The sequence below is a fragment of the Pan troglodytes genome, chromosome 20 (genome assembly GCF_028858775.2).
Source record: "Pan troglodytes isolate AG18354 chromosome 20, NHGRI_mPanTro3-v2.0_pri, whole genome shotgun sequence".
Lineage (NCBI taxonomy): Eukaryota > Metazoa > Chordata > Mammalia > Primates > Hominidae > Pan > Pan troglodytes.
In genome coordinates, this window is record NC_072418.2 from 6,052,194 (window position 1) to 6,073,455 (window position 21,262).

General features: G+C 54.2%; 1 protein-coding gene across 3 annotated transcripts in view; it reads left to right on the forward strand.

Moving 5' to 3' along the window:
• The first annotated feature begins 440 nt into the window (after positions 1 to 440).
• TJP3 (tight junction protein 3) overlaps positions 441 to 21,262 on the forward strand; it is a 41,361-nt gene continuing 20,539 nt past the window's right edge. Inside the window, exons 1-3 of one of the 3 annotated variants that reach the window (XM_024351918.3) lie at positions 441 to 510; positions 20,522 to 20,578; positions 20,702 to 20,811. In XM_024351918.3, coding sequence (XP_024207686.2) covers positions 20,531 to 20,578; positions 20,702 to 20,811 — 158 coding nt within the window. In that variant the 5' untranslated portion in view covers positions 441 to 510; positions 20,522 to 20,530. Of the gene's footprint in view, positions 624 to 13,747; positions 13,974 to 20,521; positions 20,579 to 20,701; positions 20,812 to 21,262 lie in introns of those variants that run through there. The other 2 variants (XM_001135966.7, XM_001135804.6) reach the window with 2 other exon arrangements.

The window sequence follows — 21,262 nt, forward strand, 5'->3', positions numbered from 1 at the left end:
CACAGCGGGGAAGTGGCAGAAGCTTCTGTACGTAGGAACCCAGTCACTTCGTAGCAGAGAGGCAGACTGCGCACAGATCTGCGGTGGGGAAGGGAGTGCGTCAAGCCGCAACCTGATGGGCCAGCGTGCCTGGCAGGAGGCTCAGCAAGCACAGAGGCTGGGCAGCTCCAGATGCAAGAAGCAGGAGGGAGGGACTCTGGGAGTGTGGTCCATTCATGTCTGAATGTAGCCAACGAGGGTTTCCTAAGCACCTACTACGTGCGGACGCTTGATACCAGGGCCTCGGTGGTGAGGGCACAGGCAGGAGCAAGCTCACCTCTGGGCAAGCAGGGGTTAAGGCCAGTTGCTCCCACGTGAGGGCACCTTGCGACAGAGTCACACACCCAGCCCTCCTGCTGGCCCGCCCCCTCACCCTGGTCCGTCTCCCTGTGTCTGTGGTCGTCAGTTCCACTGGCAGGGGACCTGCCTCCCTGTTGCCACCACAAGAGAGGAAAAAAGTTGGTCAAACAGGTGAGGAGGCCAGAGCTACAAGCCTTGGGTTCCCTCCCCACCACCCGTGCCAGGCAGGCACCCGGGCCCTGGCACCTGCTGCCTGCCCAGAGGCCACCCAGCCTCCTAGACAGGTAAGTCCCCCGCCCCACTGTGCTTTTCCACCCAGTGTGCATTGTCTGAGCTGGCCTTCCCCAGCTGAGGGTCCTTGGACTCCCCCCCAACCTCCCCCGCCACGAGCTGTCTCCCCGGCTCCTCGGAAAGCAGGAAACTGACACTCCTGCGTGGGCATCTGACATAGTTTCGTGGGGATTATCTGACCGGCAGTTACTGCACCTGGCGGCCTGCCCAGGACGCTGAGCTGGAAACTTAAAAGAGTCATTGTTACCTAGGTGGCGCAGGGACCGGTGAGGCGGCAAAGGGGCACAGGTTGGTCTCTGATCCCCCTAACTGAGGAGGGGAGGGGATATCAGTCCAGACGGAGCCTGGGTTTACCTCCTGCAGCCCGAGGCCAGGAGGTGACAGGTGGGAAAGGCTGCGACCTCACCCATCTCTGAGCCTCCTGGAACTTCTTAAAAGGCTCCCAAGCTTTCAAACAACTGCGTCTCCCGCCCCCCAACCCCTCACCCTGTTCTCACCGCTGGAACCTCCAGGAGCTTTGCAGGGAGGGATTGGGGTGGCCTTTCTTTTGCTAATTTTTTTTTTTTTGAGATGGAGTTTTGCTCTTGTTGCCCAGGCTGGAGTGCAGTGGTGCGATCTTGGCTCACTGCAACCTCTGCCTCCCGAGTAGCTGGGATTACAAGCGCCCACCACCATGCCCAGCTAATTTTTGTATTTTTAGTAGAGACGGGGTTTCACCATGTTGGCCAGGCTGGTCTCGAACTCCTGACCTCAGGTGATCCAACCCCCTCGGCCTCCCAAAGTGCTGGGATTACAGGTGCGAGCCACCACGCCCAGCCTTCTTTTTCTAATCTTTACCCCTCCGAGCAAAATCTCTGTGGGATGGGGCAGAGGGGAAGGAGGAAGGAGCGCTCAGAGCCAGAGAGGGGAGGGGTCGGCGGCAAAAGTGTTTTTCTGGGTCATTTGCTCCCAAATGGGAGGACCAAGGGAGCTTCCTGGTGAGCCAAGTGTCCGATTGCATCTCAAGTCTCTCTCCAGAACCAAGAGGGTTCCCCGGGGCCGAGGAGGCATGGATGATCGCATAGTGGGGGACAGAGCAGCCTGGCATCTGGGGTCACCTTGTGGCTGTGTGGCTGCAGAGCTCCCAGGGAGCAGGCTTGCTTGAGATTCGGGAGTCCGTGGGGGTGGGCGACATGGATCCCACCTTGCCTGGGTTTTGAGAGCAAACCCGTGGACTCAGTTAGATCTGGCTTCCACGCCTCCCTTCTCTCCGGGTCTCTGTTTCGTGCTCTGTAAAATGGGGATATTGAGGGCCGGGCGCGGTGGCTCACGCCTGTAATCCCAGCATTTTGGGAGGTCGAGGCGAGTGGATCACAAGGTCAGGAGTTCGAGACCAGCCTGGCCAACATGGTGGACCCCTGTCTCTACTAAAAATACAAAAAATGAGCTGAATATGGTGGCAGGCGCTTGTAATCCCAGCTACTCCAGAGGCTGAGGCAGGAGAATTGCTTGAACCCAGGAGGTGGAGGTTGCAGTGAGCCGAGATTGTGCCACTGCACTCCAGCCTGGACAACAGAGTGAGACTCTGTCTCAAAAAAAAAAAAAAAAAAAAAAGGGTGGGGGGCTATTGAGTCACCAAGTCACAGGGCTGTTGAGTGCCGGATGTAATAAAGCGGGTAACAGATTCTCGGTCATTCTGGGGTCAAGACGAGCTATCCTGGTCCAAATTGGAGTCCTCTGGTCTCATCGGCTTCCTGGTTTGTAGAGGATGAACCCTGGCTCAGAGAAGGACAGCCACTTACCCCGGGCCGCACAGCCAAGTAGAAATGTCAGGCGGCAAAGAGTTAAGACGCAGAGGACAGGGAGCTGGTGGCGGGGGTGGTGCTCTGGAGGCTGGCCCTGCCCCCAGCTGATGCCTCAGGCTCAGCATCTCGAGAAAGTCCTGCCCCCTGGCTTGGTGCTTCCTCGTGGCCCTGAGTCCCGGGGAAAGTCCAGGGCAGGGAGTATGGGTACTTGTTCTTCCTCTTTAGGGCTGGCCAGGGGCCAGGGGAGCTGTGTTTGCTCAGGGTGGAACCTGACACCCTTTGGAATGGATTGAGGTTAGCGGAAGCCTAGGCTGGGGGGAGGGGTCGCCCAGGGAGCGAACGGGCATTTATTGTGCACTTACTGTATGCACGAGTGTGGGGTCACCAGGCCTTGGAGATTCAGCAGTGAGCAAGGCAGGCCAAGCTTCCTGCTCTCGTGGGGCGCATATTTTGGTGGGGAAAGACAGACATGAACCAAGAGCACAGTAATGGAGCCAATGGCTGCACAGAGGGTAACATGCGTGAGAGGCGCTTTGTAACTTTATTTTACTTTTTATATTTTTTTGAAACGGAGTCTCGCTCTGTCGCCCAGGCTGGAGTGCGGTGGCGCGATCTCGGCTCACTGCAAGCTCCGCCTCCCGGGTTCACGCCATTCTCCTGCCTCAGCCTCCCGAGTAGCTGGGACTACAGGCGCCCGCCACCACGCCCGGCTAATTTTTTGTATTTTTAGTAGAGACGGGGTTTCACCGTGTTAGCCAGGATGGTCTCAACCTCCTGACCTTGTGATCCGCCCGCCTCAGCCTCCCAAAGTGCTGGGATTACAGGCGTGAGCCACCACGCCCGGCCTTATTTTAGTTTTTTTTGAGATGGAGTCTCGCTCTGTTGCCCAGGCTGGAGTGCAGTGGAACGATCTCCGCTCCCTGCAACCTCCACCTCCTGGGTTCAAAGCGATTCTCCTGTCTCAGCCTCCCAAATAGCTGGGATTACAGGCGCCCACCACCACGCCCAGCTAATTTTTGTATTTTTAGTAGAGACAGGGTTTCGCCATATTGGTCAGGCTGGTCTCGAACTCCTGATCTCAGGTGATTCGCTCGCCTCGGCTTCCCAAAGTGTTGGGATTACAGGCGTGAGCCACCGCGTCCGGCCAAAATGAAGGGAGAGCTTTAGATGCTGGCCTGAAGACATTTGGCTTTATGATATTAAAGGATATTTTTTCCCAAAATAGTAAAATCATTACTCTCATACAAATACAAAATGAGGCCGGATGCGGTGGCTCACGCCAGCACTTTGGGAGGCCGAGACGGGCGGATTACGAGGTCAGGAGTTCAAGACCAGCCTGGCTAACATGGTGAAACCCTGTCCTACTAAAAGTACGAAAAAAAAAAAAAAAAAAAAAGAAAGGTGCTTTATGTGTCTACTTAATTCATTAATTAATATGGGAACCGGTAAGACTTTATAGCCTATACAGAGGGGAATTAATTTGTTTCCTTTCTTTCTTTTTTTTAAAAATTGAAAATAGAAATGGGGTTTTGCTGTGTTGGCCGGGCTGGTCTCGAGCTTCTGGGCTCAAGTGATCTGCCCGCCTCAGCCACTCAAAGTGCTGGGATTTCAAGCGAGAGCCACCGACCCGGCCTCAGCATTCTTGATTGCCTGTGTGTGTGTGTTCTTTCAATTCTCCTCTGGACCAGACACGGTGGCTCACGCCTGTAATCCCAGCATTTTGGGAGGCCAAGGCAGGTGGGTCACTTGAGCCCAGGAGTTTGAGACCAGCCTGGCAAACGTGGTGAAACTCTGTCTCTACTAAAAATACAAAAATTAGCCAGGTGTGTTGGCGTGTGCCTATAATTCCAGCTACTTGGGAGGCTGAGGCAGGAGAATTGCTTGAACCTGGGAGGCAGAGGTTGCAGTGAGCCGGGATCGCACCACTGCACTCCAGCCCCAGAGACAGAGCAAGACTCCATCTCAAAAATGTCATTCCGTGCCCAGAATGACAGCACCTTAGCGTAGACGGTTTCCATGGGGCAGGGGGCCCCCTCCAGCCCTGGGACACTGTAATTCACCTTTGGCTTTCCCACTGGGGGCCCGAGTGGAGTTAGAAGCATGGAGAGGCAGCCCAGGGGATCCTTAGTGGCAGATGCTTAAACCTTTGAGCCTTCCCTGAAATACTGCTCAGGGTCAAAACCGGGATCCCCGTTTTACAGATGAGGAAGCTGAGGCAGGGGCTGGAATTCACACGGGCTCTGCTTTTCTCTCTCTGCTGTGGAACTTCCTTCTAGAGCTCAGCCGTCCTCCCTTTTGGGGGAAATGGCATCTTTGGCATGGCTTGGTGGCTCCCGCCTGGAATCCCAACATTTTGGGAGGCCGAGGTGGGAGGATCGCATGAGCCCAGCAGTTCAAGACAGGTCCGGGCAACATAGCGAGATCCCGTCTCTACAAAATATACAAAAATCTGCTGGGCAGGGTGGCGTGCACCTGTGGCCCCAGCTACACAGGAGGCTGGGGTGGGAGGATCGCTTGAGCCCAGGAAAGTGGAGGCTGCAGTGAGCTGTGATTGCACCACTGCACTTCAGCCTAGGTGACAGAGCAAGACTCTGTCTCAAAAAAAAAAAAAGAAAAGAAAAGAAAAGAAAGTCCCCTGTTGAACACCCTGAGCTGCATTCCATACTCCAAGCTTCTAGCAGGTTCCACACTCCTCCTACTTCAAAGTGCCCCCCATGAGTCCTACTTCAAAGTGCCCCCCATGAGGTCCTCCAGCCTCCCCAGGACGCCAAACCCTGAGACGTTCTTCAGCCCTCCAGTGCATTAGGGCTGAGCCGGCCACACCTAGAATCTGCCCTTCCTCAAAGGTCGTTCGGCTCTCGGCAACCCACAGACCGGGGCATCTCCTCCCACCTGGCTGCCCTCCATCTCTGCTCTCTGTCTCTGCTCCTGCCCCGTCCTCTCCACACGGCTTCCTTAAAACCTCCCAGGGTCCCCCAAAACCCATGACGCCAGTCTAGTCATGAGGGAAACAGCTGGTCCCCAATGTCCCCACATTGAGAGTTATTCTGCAAAAGACCTGCCCAGCACAGACTAACAGGTCACAGAACAGGAAAGACAGAATCGGTCACAGCCCAGCGGTGTCTAAGGAGACGTGACAGCCAACTGCCAGGTGGGATCCTGGATGGGGCCCTGGGGCGGCAAAGGGCCTGCGGAGAGACGTGAATAAAGTGTGGAGTTCAGTGAACAAGGTCGTACTGATGTTGACTTCTTGGTTTTGACATATGTACCCGTGTAATAATGTTAATGTTAGTGGAAATCAGTTGGGTGTATAAAGGAATTCTCTGTGTATTTACTTTTCTGTAACTTTAGAATTATTATTATTATTTATTTATTTCTTTTTTTGAGACAGAGTCTTGCTCTGTCGCCCAGGCTCTGGAGTGCAGTGGCACGATCTCGGCTCACTGCAACCTCCGCCTCCCAGGTTGAAGTGATTCTCCTGCCTCAGCCTCCTGAGTAGCTGGGACTACAGGCGCCCGCCAACATGCCCAGCTAATTTTTTTTTTTTTTTTTTTTTTGTATTTTTAGTAGAGACGGAGTTTCACCATGTTGGCCAGGATGGTCTCCATCTCTTGACCTCGTGATCCACCTGTCTCGGCCTCCCAAAGTGCTGGGATTACAGGTGTGAACCACCACGCCCGGCCTATTATTATTACTATTATTTAATTTCTTTGTTGTTGTTTTGAGACAGAGTCTCTCTCTGTCACCCAGGCTGGCTGGAGTGCAGTGGTGCAATCTCAGCTCACTGCAACCTCTGCCTCCCGGTTCAAGAGATTCTCCTGCCTCAGCCTCCTGAGTAGCAGGGATTACAGGAGCCCGCCGCCACACCCGGCTAATTTTTGTATTTTTAGTAGAGACAGGGTTTCATCATCTTGGCCTGGTTGGTCTCAAACTCCTGACCTCATGATCCTGCCTCAGCCCCCTGAGTAGCTGGGATTACAGGCACGTGCCCCTACGCTTGGCTAATTTTAGTATTTTTAGTAGAGACAGGGTTTCACCATCTTGGCCAGGCTGGTCTCAAACTCCCGACCTCGTGATCCACCTGCCTCGGCCTCTCAAAGTGGTGGGATTACAGGTGTGAGCCACCGCGCCCGGCCGGTTCTTTTAGTATTTATTGAGCGCATACTGCATACACAGTGATGGGGCTGCAGGAGGACTGATTGACAGACACAGTGGAAGCCCACAGTCTTTAGGGGAGACAGACAATAATTGAATAATCGCATATGTAACTAAAAAGTACAATTAGGCCGGGCGCGGTGGCTCACACCTGTAATCCCAGCACTTTGGGAGGCCAAGGCGGGCGGATCATGAAGTCAGAGTTCGAGACCATCCTGGCCCTGATCCACTGGGGGACCTCAGCCCAGCCCCTGCTATCTCTGGGCCTCAGTTTTCCCACAAGCACTCAGAAGGGGTTGAGCTGGCTCATCCCAGGGAGACCGCCAGAACTCCACCTTCCCTGCATCCTCCTGTCCCTTACCCTGCTCAGGTCACACTGGCCCTGAACACTGGTTCCCAATCACACGTCATATACTTGGCTTGCAACAGTTTTGTTGACTGAGTGACTGAATGCACAGAAGAATTAAGGCACAAATGAAGTAGATTGCTGAAAAGCAGATTTTCTCTTTTTTTCCTTTTCTTTTTGCTATTATTATTTTTACTTCGTGAGGCAACAGTAGAAAACCAGGTTTTTTGTTTGTTTATTTGTTTGTTTGGTTGGTTTTTTTTTTTTTTGAGATGGAGTCTCGCTCTGTCGCCCAGGCTGGAGCGCAGTGGCGCAATCTCGGCTCACTGCAACCTCCGCCTCCTGGGTTCACGCCATTCTCCTGCCTCAGCCTCCCAAGTAGCTGGGACTACAGGCGCCCGCCACCACACCCAGCTATATTTTTGTATTTTTAGTAGAGATGGGGTTTCACCATGTTATCCAGGATGGTCTCGATCTCCTGACCTTGTGATCCGCCCGCCTCGGCCTCCCAAAGTGCTGGGATTACAGGTGTGAGCCACCGCGCCCGGCCAAAAGCAGGTTTTTAATTCATTAAGGTGATCCGAAGGTCAGGGGTGGTGGGAATAAGGGGCTTAAGGCCATGCCCATCTCCAAAGCCTTGGATTTGAACCCAGGTTTGGAGGATGGTACTAGGGAGCCATCGAGTGTTCTTGAGCAGGGCGTGGATATGAGAGCAGACGGTGGGTGGTTGGAGGAAGACAATGTGTCCTGGTGCAGTTATCCAGCTTCCTCTCTTAGAGGGGTTGACAGTGGGATTTCTCTGCGTTGCCCATTGACATTTGGGGCCAGATCCTTCTCTGGGATGGGGCCGTTCTGGGCAATGCAGGGTGCTGAGCAGCATCCCTGGCCTCCACTCACTCATGCCAGGAGAACCTTCCAGGTTTATTTTTTTATTGTTTCATTTTATTTTATTTTTTCAAGTTGGAGTCTCGCTCTTGTCATCCAGGCTGGAGTGCAATGGCGCAATCTCAGCTCACTACAGCCTCTGCCTCCTGGGTTCAAGCAACTCTCCTGCCTCGGCCTCCCGAGTAGCTGGGATTACAGGCACCCACCACCACACTCGGCTAATTTTTGTATTTTTAGTACAGATGGGGTTTCCCCATGTTGGCCAGGCTAGTCTCGAACTCCTGACCTCACGTGATCCGCCCACCTCAGCCTCCCGAAGTGCTGGGATTACAGGCGTGAGCCACCACGCCTGGCTTGTTTTATTTTTGAGATGGAGTCTTGCTCCATTGCCCAGGCTGGAGTGCAGTGGCGCCATCTCGGATCACTGCGACCTCTGCCTCCCAGGTTCAAGTGATTCTCCTGCCTCAGCCTCCCGAGTAGCAGGGATTACAGGTGCCTGTCACCACGCCCAGCTAATTTCTGTATTTTGAGTAGAGACGGGGTTTCGCCCTGTTGGCCAGGCTGCTCTCGAACTATTGACCTCAAGTGATCCGCCCATCTCAGCCTCTCAAAGTGCTGGAATTACAGGTGTGAGTCAGCGCGCTCGGCCTGGTATTGACCACCAAAATGTCTCAAGACGTTGCCAAGGGTCCCTTGGCAAGTGGTGAGGCACTGGCTTGGCGTTCGAGGTGCAGGGGCAAACAGAGCTGCAGCCAAATCCCTCAGGCCAGCTCACCATCTGGCCTCAGTTTTCTCAGCTGCAAAGTGGGCGCACGAGTGTTGTGTGTAACTGGGGCTGCAGCCAAGCATATGCCAGTAAACATGGCCCGGGAGCCCCATTCACTGCTAGGACTTTAACCCACTTATTTCTTTATTTATTTTTGAGACAGCGTCTAGCTCTGTCACCCAGGCTGGAGTGCAAGGGCAAGATCATGGATCACTGCAGCCTTGACCTCCTAGGCTCAAATGATCCTCCCACTTCAGCGCCTAGAGGTGCCTGCCACCACACCCAGCTCATATATATATATATATATATTTTTTTGAGACAAAGTCTCACTCTGTCGCCCAGGTTGGAGACAGTGGCACGATCTCGGCTCACTGCACCCTCTGCCTCCCAGGTTCAAGTGATTCTCCTGCCTCGGCCTCCCGAGTACCTGGGATTACAGGCGGGTGCCAACACGCCCAGGTGACTTTTTTTTTTTTTTTGAGACGGAGTTTCGCTCTTGTTGCCCAGGCTGGAGTGCAATGGCCCGATTTCGGCTCACTGCAACCTCCGCCTCCCGGGCTCAAGCGATTCTCTTGCCTCAGCCTCTCTAGTAGCTGGGATTACAGGCATGTGCCACCACACCCAGCTAATTTTGTATTTTTAGTAGAGACGAGGTTTCTCCATGTTGGTCAGGCTGGTCTCGAACTCCCAACCTCAGGTGATCTGCCCACCTCGACCTCCCAAAGTGCTGGGATTACAGGCACGAGCCACCACGCCTGGCCCATGACTGTTAGTACAGACAGAGTTTCACCATGTTGGCCAGGCTGGTCTCAAACTCCTGACCTCAAGTGATTCGGCCGCCTTGGCCATCCAAAGTGGGATTACAGGCGTGAGCCACTGTGCCCAGCCATAGCCTATATATATATATATAATTTTATTTTTTTTTGAAACATAGTGTTGTGCTGTCTGCCCTGTCACCCAGGCTGGAGTGCAGTGGCGTGATCTCAGCTCACTGCAACCGCCGCCTCCCAGGGTCAAGTGATTCTCTTGCCTCAGCCTCCTGAGTAGCTGGGATTACAGGCGCCTGCCACCACCCTTGGCTAATTTTTCGTATTTTTGTAGAGATGGGTTTTGCCCTGTGGGCCAGGCTGCCTCGAACTCCTGACTCAAGTGATCCTCCTGCCTTGGCCTCCCAGAGTGCTGGGATTACAGGCATGAGCCACTGCACCCTGCCTAAGATATTTTTAAAAATTTTTGTGGATGTGGAGATGGGGGTCTCACTATGTTGCCCAGGAATGAGAGTGCAGTGGTGTGACCATGACTTACTGCAGCCTCCACCGCCTGGGCTCAAGCAATCCTCCCACCTCAGCTTCCCAAGTAGCTGGGAGTACAGGCAAGTGCCACCAAGACTGGCTAATTAAAAAAAAAAAAAAAAAAAGGCCGGGCACGATGGCTCACGCCTATAATCCCAGCACTTAGGGAGGCTGAGGTGGGCGGATCACAAGGTCAGGAGTTTGAGACCATCCTGGCTAACACGGTGAAACCCCATCTCTACTAAAAGTACAAAAATCAGCCGGGCATGGTGGCATGTGCCTGTAGTCCCAGCTACTCGGGAGGCTGAGGCAGGAGAATGGCGTGAACCCGGGAAGCAGAGCTTGCAGTGAGCTGAGATTGCGCCTGGGCAACAGGGCGAGACTCCAACTCAAAAAAAAAAAAAAAAAGTGTGTGTGTGTGTGTGTGTGTGTGTGTGTGTGTGTGTGTGTGTGTGTGTGTAGAGATGGAAGTCTCACTCTGTTACTCAGGCTGGGCTCTCCTGGCCTCAAGAGATCCTCCTGCCTCGGCCTTCCAAAGTGCTGGGACTACAAGCGTGAGCCACTGTTCCTGGCCAAGCCTCCTATTTTGAAGACGCTGAAGTCAGAAAGCCTGTAGGACAGGAATGCAGGATTTTCTTTTCTTGCGTTTTTTTTTTTTTTTTTGGGGGCGGTGGGGGGCGGGGTGGACAGGGCCTCACTCTGTGGCCCAGGCTGGAGTGCAGTGGTGCAATCTTGGCTGACTGCAACCTCTGCCTCCCAGGCTTAAGTAATTCTCCTGCCTCAGCCTCCCTAGTAGCTGGGACTACAGACGTGCGCCACCACGCCCAGCTAATTTTTGTATTTTCAGTAGAGACAGGGTTTCACAATGTTGGCCAGGCTGGTCTCGAACTCCTGACCTCAGGTGATCTGCCCGAATGCAGGATTTTCTACCAGCTCCAGTCCCCTGCAGAACCCCTGTCCAATTTTGCCAGACCTAATCAGAGACTGCTTTGAGCAATGGCAGCCACGAACCTTGACGTGTGCGGGCCGGTAGGGAATGATGTGTTTTTCTCACGACTCATTAAAACAAATACACGGCTATTTAAAAATTGCTGGACTGGCCGGGCGTGGTGGCTCACGCCTGTAATCCCAACACTTTCAGAGGCCGAGGTGGGTGGATCACCTGAGGTCATGAGTTCGAGACCAGCCTGGCCAACATGGTGAAACGCCGTCTCTACTAAAAATACAAAAATTAGCTGGGCGTGGTGGCCGGCGCCTGTAGTCCCAGCTACTCAGGAGGCTGAGGCACGAGAATGGTGTGAACCCCGCAGGCGGAGCTTGCAGTGAGCCGAGACTGCGCCCGGCACTCCAACCTGGGTGACAGAATGAGTGTCCGTCTGCGGGGTTGGGGGTGGACATCGCTGGACCTTAATCATCTAAAATCATTTTTTGCGCCACCTGCTGGTGGCGGGGTGTCACACAGTGAAGGGCTGAGCTGCCTGTAGGTATACAGTAGGTGTTCAGTAAGCCTTAGTTTTGGTTAATGGTGTTTCTACATTGGCTCAGCATGGGGTCTTGGAAGGACTTTGGGGCTCCAGGAACCCATGCTGTGCAACCTTCAGTGAGTCTGGGGCCCTTTCTGAACCTTCATCTATAAAATATGTGTGTGTGTGGCTGGGAGTAGTGGCTCATGCCCATAATCCTAACATTTTGGGTGGCCGAGGTGGGCTAATCACTTGAGGCCAGGAGTTCGAGACCAGCCTGGCCAACATGGGGAAACCCCATCTCTACTAAAAATACAAAAATTAGCCAGGCGTGGTGGCGGGTGCCTGTAGTCCCAGCTACTGGGGAGGCTGAGGCAGGAGAATGGCGGGAACCCGGGAGGCGGAGCTTGCAGTGAGCCGAGATCGTGCCTGCAGTCCAGCTGGGCGACAGAGCAAGTCTCCGTCTCAAAAAAAAAAAAAAAAAAAAAAAAAAGAAGGGAAGATATATAACCTTCCTGCGATGTGGGAAGGTGCGTTGAAATGCCTTCTACAATTCTTGCTTCGGTCGGAAGTCACAAAGGGATTGAACTTCATTTTGGCTGCTCCCACTTCTGTGATGGCTGCAAAAGGGAAGAGAACTACATGCTCCTTTTTATTTATTTTGTATGGAGATTGGGTCTCGCTATATTGCCCAGCCTGGTCTCAAACTCCTGGCCTCAAGTGATCCTCCCACCTGACTCTTCAAAGTTCTGGAATTACAGGAGTGAGCCATTGTGCCTGGCCTCTATGCCCCTTTTAATCCTCCTGACAACCCTGTGATGTAGGGGCTATTATTTTCCCCAATTACAGATGTGGAAACTGAGGAACAGAGAGGGGCAGTAAGTTGTCTGAGGTCACACAGCAAATAGGTGAGAGCTGGTTTTAGAACTCTCCTAGCTCTGAAGTTCCAAGTGGGTCCCCACAAGAGGCTTTGGCAATGCTTTATCGGGCCCTTGGAGACCCTTGAGGGGCTGACTGTAGCTGACTTGGGTCTCTGGACTAGTGTTTTGGGTACAATTGCAGTGGAGGAGGTGAGATGTCATCTTCAGGGGCCCTCTAAGACTTTGATATTGTTGGCCTTGTTTACTAAGCAAACTCTTATCCAACCTTCAAATCCCCAGCTACGATGCCCCTCCTCCAGGCAGCCTTTCTTTTACCGCTAGAGTTTTCTCTATGCTCTTCACCCCTAGCCATAACCTGGGACTCCTGTCCCTGCCCAGCCCTGACTGGATAAGGCTGGGAAGGGGTGTTTATGTGTAGCTTTGCCCTTTTACCCTTTTAACCTTGGGGTGGGGCCCAGGCACAGCTGGGCGCAGGGTTTTTTTTATAGTAAGGAATGTGGGGGTGCAGCCACGACCAGCCCCGCCCACCCAGGTGACTTGAAGGTTTCCTACCCTGGTCCAGTCCCTCCTAGGTCTAACCTTAGGAATCCCGGAATCCCAGGCCCCTGAGCGGGAGGCTGGGCTGGGCTGGGTGAGAAGAAGGAAACGACCTTTACTCCCTCCCAGAGCCTGAAGAATTTCCTCCTGCCTTGCACCCTGCCCCTTTCTTTTCCTTCGTTCCTTCCTTCCTTCCCTTCTTTCCTTCCTTCCTTCCTTTTCTTTTTTTTTTTTTTTTTTTTGAGACAGGGTCTCACTCTACTCTGTCGCCCAGACTGGAGTGCAGTGGCGTGATCTCAGCTCACCGCAACCTCCGCCTCCCGGGTTCAACCGATTCTCCTTCCTCAGCCTCCCGAGTAGCGGAAGCATGCGCCACCACGCCCGGCTAATTTTTGTACTTTTAGTAGAGACAGAGGTTTCACCATGTTGGTCAGGCTGGTCTCGAACTGGTGACCTCGTGATCCGCTCGCCTCGGCCTCCCAAAATTTGGGGATTACAGGCATGAGCCACCGCGCCCGGCCCCGCGCGGTGCCCCTTTCTTTTCTGGGTGCTGGGTGTGAAGACAGAGCCCGCAGGCCAAGACCGCAGGAAAAAGGCACGCAGCCGCTGTTGTATCTTCAGAGTCCACGCCCCTGGCCTCTGGGGCCTCTGGTTCCCCTCTGTGGAATGGGGCAAACCTTCCAGAGATAAGGTGACCCAGGGACCAGCGCTATGCTAAGGAGGTCTCTGGCCTTCGACAAGCTTCTAATCCAAGAGGTCTCCCAGATGCACCTCAAAATGTGCCCATTTCGCGGACGGAAACACCTTCCAAATAGTAGGCCCCGTTCCAAGCGCGGGGGTTATTCCTGCCGGGTCTTGCTGGCAGCCTTGTCGGGCGGGGCTCTGGCCGCGGCCGCCGGCCCCCTCTCGGCTGCGTGGATAACCCGGCCTGGAGTTTCCGCCTCAGGACCTGGCTCCTGTGATGGGAGGGGGGGAGAGAAACCTCCGCCGCGTCCAGGGGGCGTGTCTGGGCAGGGGCGGGGCTGACCCGAGACCTGGAGGAGGAAGAGGGGCAGGTGCAGCCGGGAGCTGCGGAGCTGGAGGGAGGAGGACGAGAGCCAGGCCCTCAGCCCGCTGTGACTCTCCTCAGCCTCCTCCCCCAGCCCGGGGTGGGGGCCGATTGACTGTTTCCAGGCCCCCCCTCGGGTAGGGGGGCTGAAGAGCCCCCAGGTGGACCATGGCGGTGAGATTCCAGGCGAGTAACCCTCCAAGGGCGGCAGGGGGAAGGGCTCGGGCTGAGGTGGGGTGGGGGGAAGCAGGGTTTGGGAGTCGGACCCAGGACCCCAGAACACCTACCTACATAACAGGCAGGGAAACTGAGTCCCAGAGGGATGAAGTGGCTAGCTGGAGGTTGCACTTCGAGATGCGTCCGCGCCCCCCTCCCTGCCTCCAAAGACCATCTCTTCTGGAACCTCCTCTGCCCCAGGACCGGCCTCCTTTAATACCGCAGGGCTGGGTTCAAATCCCGAATTTTCTGTCCACTATGCTGTGTGTAACGTGGGGCCAGTGAGTGAACCCTCTCCTTCCCTCATCCGAAAAATGGGTGATCGGCATTTTAAACAGAGATAAAAATGTGTTTTAAGAGCTTGGCGCATCGTAGGTGGGCAGAAAAGATGTTCATCCCCCTTTGCTGGGGGCGTGCAGCCGGCTGAGCTTGGGCGCCCACGGTGGCACGGTGGGCAGTGACTTCATTTGGGGGCTGGGGTGGCTTTGGTGAACATTCACCTCCTACAAGGCTGCAGGAGGGAGCACCAGCATTTATTGGGTGCCTACTGTGTACAAAGCTGTTAACAGGCATTACCAGGCAGAGGCAGGGGTGGGGTGAGCAAGCCGGCTGGGGTGCGCCGTGGCGGGGGCGGGGCGGGGGGCGATCCTTGTCTCCGGAGGGATTTCACCCTCCAGGCATGGAGCCTGGGCTGGTTTCTTCACACCCACAAGCCAGGGTAGACTGGGACTGCAGCGGTATGCGGCCAGACCCAGGCCACTCCGCCCCAAGCTTCAGGACCCGGCACTTCTGGTTCCCTCTGACTTCTTCCTTGCCTCCAGGCACAGCTCTCAGAATCCCCTCCCCAATCGGTGTATTTGTTCGCTGAAACCGCCCTCTCTGCCATTGTTCCTGGAGGTGGGGTGGGGGGGGGGGGGCAGAGGGGACGGCGGCCTGGGAGCCCCGTACCCGGGGGCGGTGTGACTTGGTACCGGCCCCGTCCCCTCTGGGCGGGCCTCTTCTTCGGTGTTTGTGTCCAGCCCTGGGCGGGGGGCGGGGACAAAGACCCAAGCCCCACCCTCTCAGAGCTCACCTGGACAGGGGCAGGGCTGGGAACTCAGGACACACCTGTTGAGCACCTGGCCACAGTGTGTTTTACTCAACCATTCACTCATTCCTCAAACTCTTCCCTAAGGGGGCCTGGTCCTATGGGGTCCCAGGGGCCCATCCCTGCCCATCGGGAGCGCTCAGACTGAGGGGGAAGGTGTAGGGTGGACAAATCCACTCTGACATCCCACACCCCAATCATCACATTTGGGCCAGAGGGAAGGATGTATGATACGCGTACGGAGGAAGAGACTGGGGCTGTGAAGGATGAATAGGAGTTTGCCAGGGAGTCCAGCACCAGCACTCAAGGCCTGGAAAGGAGGCTGATGGCCAATCACCTGGGCCTTAAGTAGCCAGAGAGACAGACATGTCTCCTTTCACAGCCTAAGAGGAAAGACCAGAAACATACTAACCGATGGTTAAAGAGAATAAAGACGATTTTTAGATGCCTTGAATAAAAAATAATAAAACAGGCTGGGCGTGGTGGCTCACTCCTGTAATCCCAGCACTTTGGGAGGCTGAGGGAGGTGGATCACCTGAGGTCAGCAGTTTGAGCCCAGCCTGGCCAACATGGTGAACCCCCACCTCTACTAAAAATACAAAATTAGCCGGGCGTGGTGGTGGACGCCTGTAATTCTAGCTACTTGGGAGGCTGAGGCACGAGAATTGCTGGAACCTGGGAGGCGGAGGTTGCAGTGAGCTGAGATTGTGTCACTACACTCCAGCCTGGGTGACAGAGTGACACTCTGTCTCAAAAGAAAAAAAAAATATATATATATATATATAAAATAATAAAATAGGCAGGAGTGATAGGGGATCAGAGAAGACTGGTTAGCTAGGTGGTCAGGGAGGACTTCCTGAGGAGGTGGCATTTGAGCCTAGACCTCAGTGGCAGGGGCCAGCCAGGCAGGAATCCTGTGAAACATGTCCCAGATTCAGGGGACAGATGGGGTAAAGGTTTGGAGGTGAACCGAGATGAGGTGGGCTGTGAGGTTAGGCTTAATCCCTCAGGCACTGCGGAGCTCTGGAAGGTTTAGACAAAGCTTCTGGTTTCCATGGAGACGAACCCGCACAAGCTGGGACAAGCCTGGACCACCTGGACTCCCTCGCCCCTCTCCCATTCTGGGTTCGGGGGCCCTGGTTCCCTGGGGCTGTCTCTTTTTTTTTTTTTTGAGACGGAGTCTCCCTCTGTCGCCCAGGCTGGAGTGCAGTGGCACAATCTTGGCTCACTGCAAGCTCGGCCTCCCAGATTCACGCCATTCTCCTGCCTCAGCCTCCTGAGTAGCTGGGACTACAGGCGCCCGCCACCACGCCCTGCTAATTTTTTGTATTTTTAGTAGAGACGGGGTTTCACCATGTTAGCCAGGATAGTCTCGATCTCCTGACCTTGTGGTCTGCCCGCCTCAGCCTCCCAAAGTGCTGGGATTACAGGCATGAGCCACTGTGCCCGGGCAGGGCTGTCTCTTAAAGTCAGGAAATACAAATTCCTTGGGGCCATTTAAAAATTTTTTTTGAGACAGGGTCTTGCTCTGTCACCCAGGCTGGAGTGCAGAGGCACGATCACAATTCACTGCAGCCTCGACCTCCTGGGCTCAGGTGATCCTTCTGCCTCAGCCTCCCGAGGAGCTGGGACCACAGGTGCATGCCACCATGCCCGGCTAATTTTTGTATTTTTTTGTAGGGATGAGGGTCTCACTATGTTGCTCAGGTTGGTCTTGAACTCCTGGGCTCAAGCAATCCTCTGGCCTCGGTCTCCCAAAGTGCTGGGATTATAGGCAGAATCCACCGTGCCCGGCCCTGGGGCCATTTAATGACACAAAGTATAACATCAAAGCAGGTTAAAAAAAAAAAAGATGCAGTTTTGAAAAATAAGCTCAGAAGAAAAAGAGTAAATAATCAGAAAGCCACTGTAGCCTGGTGGTTCAGAGCAAGAGTGAGGCTGGGTGCGGTGGCTCACGCCTGTAATTCCAACATTTTAGGAGGCTGAGGTGGGAGGATCGCTTGGGCCCAGGAATTTGAGACCAGCTTGGTCAACATAGCAAAACCCCATCTCTACAAAAAAACAAAAAAATATGCTGTGTGTGGTGGTGCATGCCTGTGGTCCCAGCTACTTGGGAGGCTGAAGCAGGAGGATCCCTTGAGCCTGGGAGTTCAAGGCTGCAGTGAGCTGTGATTGAGCCACTGCACTCCAGCCTGGGCAACAGAGTGAAACCCCATCTCAAAAACCAAACAACCAACCAACCAACCAACCAACCAAAAAAGAGCCAGAGAACAGGGCAGGCTGCCAAAGTTCACCACTGTGCTGTGTGACCTCAGGCAAGTTACTGAACCTCTCTAGGCCCCTTTTAATCTCACCTCTAAAGTAGGAATAGTAACTGTGCCACTTCCTAAGGTCACTCTGAGGATGAAATGAATGGGTCCACATCAAGCGCCTGCTTGCAGCCAGCACGGACGAGGGGAGCTTTGGGAGGCCGAGGGAGGAGGATCACCTGAGGTCAGGAGTTCAAGACAGCCTGACCAACATGGTGAAACCCCGTCTCTACTAAAAATACAAAAAGTAGCTGGCTGTGGTTGTGGGTGCCTATAATCCCAGCTACTCGGGAGGCTGAGTCAGGAGAATAACTTGAACCCAGGAGGTGGAGGTTGCAGTGAGCCGAGACTACGCCATTGCACTCCAGCCTGGGCAACAAGAGCAAAAAACTCCATCTCAAAAAAAACAAAAAAAACTACACAAGGAGAAAGTCATTATTTGGCCACCACCTCCCCAAGGCTCCTTCTGCTTTTTGCTTTTCAGGCATTGAATCTGTACCCTTTTCCCAAACCACATCCCTGCAAGACAGGGCAGCAGTGCCATTTCACAGATGGGGAGACTGAGGCTGGGAGAGGCCCCGCCATAGCTAGCACGGGTGGGCAGACTTGGGATTTGAGTCCAGTCCTGAGCGCTGCCCTGGCTCCTTCAGAACTGCAGAGCCCTGCCCTCTGCTCTGTTTCTCTCCCCTCCACCCGCCTTCCCACTCCTGGAGATCAGGACTGCTGGCCTCGCTAGAGACGCTGGAGCTTATAAGAAAAGGCACTGGAGCACACCAATGGGGGGTGCCTGGGCAGAGGGAATCACACACCCTCTGTGCCAAGCCTAGAAAACCCGCCCCGGGGAGGAGGAGGAGTCACTTCTACAAACTCCCTCCCCACTCCCTCCACCTGTCCCCTGCCTGGGGAGCAGGGCATGGTGCGTGCTGGCAGGAGGGAAGGGAGGGTGGAGGCGTGGCCAGGTGACCTTGCACCTGAGTCTGGTGTTCTCATTCATGCCATGGACATGAAAATAACAGAATCTGCCTGGTGTGGAGGCTCACGCCTGTAATCCCAGCACTTTGGGAGGCCAAGGCGGGCGGATCACTTGAAGTCAGGAGTTCAAGATCAGCCTGGCCAACATGGTGAGACCCCCGTCTCTATTAAAAATACAAAAATTAGCTGGGCATGGTGGTAGACACCTGTGATCCCAGCTACTTGGGAGGCTGAGGCAGGAGAATCGCTTGAACCTAGGAGGCAGAGGTTGCAGTGAGCCAAGATGGCACCATTGCACTCCAGCCTCAGCAACAGAGTTTTTTTTTTTTTTCTAAGTGGGAAAGCCCAGGTGGGAGGATCATTTGAGCCCAGGAGTTCAAGAAGAGTCTGGGCAACACAGCAAGACCCTCCTGTCTCTATAAAAATAGAAGTTAAAAAATTAGCTGGGCATGATGGTATGCACCTATAGTCCCAGTTACTCAGGAGGCTGGGGCAGGAGGATTGCTTGAAGCCAGGAGTTCGAGGCTTCAGTGAGCCATAATGGCTCACACTTGTAATCCCAGCACTTTGGGAGGCCAAGGCTGGAGAATCACTTGAGCCTAGGAATTTGAGACCAGCCTTGGCAACACAGAGAGACTCCATCTCTACAAACAATAACAAAAATTAGCCGGGCATCGTGATGTGTGCCTGTGGTCCCAGTTACTTGGGAGGCAGAGGTGGGAGGATCACTTGAGCCTGGGAGTTCGAGGCTGCATTGAACCGTGATCACACCACTGCACTCCAGCCTGAGTGACAGAGACCCTGTCTAAAAAAAAAAAGTGTGGGAGGGGGGACTTCATGGCTCTGTGCCTCAGTTTCCTCATCTGTAACATGGGGATAATTGAATGCACCTTTGATGATGTATTAAATGAGATAGTACATGTAAGGCTGGGCGCGGTGGCTCATGCCTGTAATCCCAGCACTTTGGAAGGCCGAGGTGGGTGGATCACAAGATCAGGAGTTCGAGACCAGCCTGGCCAACATAGTGAAACCCCGTCTCTACTAAAAATTCAAAAAAATTAGCTGGGCATGGTGGCGCATGCCTGTAGTCCCAGATACTTGGGATGCTGAGGCAGGAGAATCACTTGAACCTGGAAGGCGGAGGTTGCAGTGAGCCAAGATCACGCCATTGCACTCCAGCCTGGGCAACAAGAGCGAAACTCTGTCTCAAAAAAAAAAAAAAAAAAAAAGAGATAGTACATGTAAAGCACCTGGCACAAAGGAAGTGTTTCATTCATTCACTCATTAATTCATTCAGCAAATCCTTCTTGAATCCCTGCTGCAACTCAGGCGCTGTTCTAGGCAGGGAACTGAGGGCTCAGTTTTGGACAAAGACAAAAATCTCTGCCCTCTGTGGGTGGATCAGTTGAGGTCAGGAGTTTGAGACCAGCCTGGCCAACATGGTGAAATCCCGTCTCTACTAAAAATAGAAAAATTAGCCCGGCGTGGTGGCGGGCACCTGTAGGTGCCCAGCTACTCAGGAGCCCAGCTACTCAGGAGGCCAGTAGGCGGCCAGCTACTCAGGAGGCTGAGGCAGGAGAATCACTTGAACTTGGGAGGCAGAGACTGCAGTGAGCAGAGATTGTGCCACTGCACTCCAGCCTGGGCAACATAATGAGACTCCGCCTCAAAAAAAACAAAACAAGGCTGGGCACAGTGACTCACCCCTGTAATCCCAGCACTTTGGGAGGCCGAGGTGGGTGGATCACTTGAGGCCAGAAGTTAAAGGCCAGTCTGGCCAATGTGGTGAAACCCCATCTCTATTAAAAATATAAAAATTAGCCAGGTGTGGTGGTGCACCCCTGTAATCCCAGCTACTTGGGAGGCTGAGGCAGGAGAATCGCTTGAACCCAGGAGGTGGAGGTTGCAGTGAGCTGAGATCGTGCCACTGCACTCCAGCCTGGGCGACAGAGCCAGACTCTGTCTCAAAAAATGAAACAAAACAAAAAAACAAACAAAAAAACCTGAGGCCCTGAGAGAGGTAGTAACTTGTCACAGGCTCCAAACACAGGCCTGTCAGAGCTGGACTCCCCACCCTGGGCTGGGGACCCCCAAGTGCTCAGATGAACCTGTGTGGCCTCATGCCCATCTTCCCCGTTCCCCTCGACCAGGTGGCTGACATGGAGGAGCTGACCATCTGGGAACAGCACACGGCCACGCTGTCCAAGGTGAGGCCTCCCTCTCCCTGTCTGGGTGCCGGAGAGTATGGCGGCTTAGGCCCAGCTCAATAGAGGGGAGACCCTTTACCCTGGGGGAAACAGCAGCTCTTCCTTCCCCTCATCCTCTCTCAGGACCCCCGCCGGGGCTTTGGCATTGCGATCTCTGGAGGCCGAGACCGGCCCGGTGGATCCATGGTTGTGTCTGACGTGGTACCCGGAGGGCCGGCGGAGGGCAGGCTACAGTGAGTATCCAGGCAGCTGGGTTCTGGCGGGGGAGGGCACGTGGAGAGGAGAAACCAGGCTAGGCACGGTGACTCACGCCCGTCATCCCAGCACTTTGCGAGGCTGAAGTGGGCGGATCACCTGAGTTCAGGAGTTTGAGACCAGCCTGGCCAACATGGTGAAACCCCGTCTCTACTAAAATTACAAAAATTAGCGGGATGTGGTAGCGTGTTCCTGTAATCCCAGCTACTCGGGAGGCTGAGGCAGGAGACTTGCTTGAACCCGGGAGGCGGAGTTTGTGGTGAGCCGAGATCGCGCCACTGCACTCCAGCCGGGGTGACAGAGTGAGAATCTGTCTCAAAAAGAAAGAAAGTGAGGTGAGGAGAAACCTTTGTGAGCCTGGCACTTTCCAGCTCTGTCAACACAGGGCTCGGACTTCGCAGTAGGACAGTGTCAGAGACTTGGGCCTCA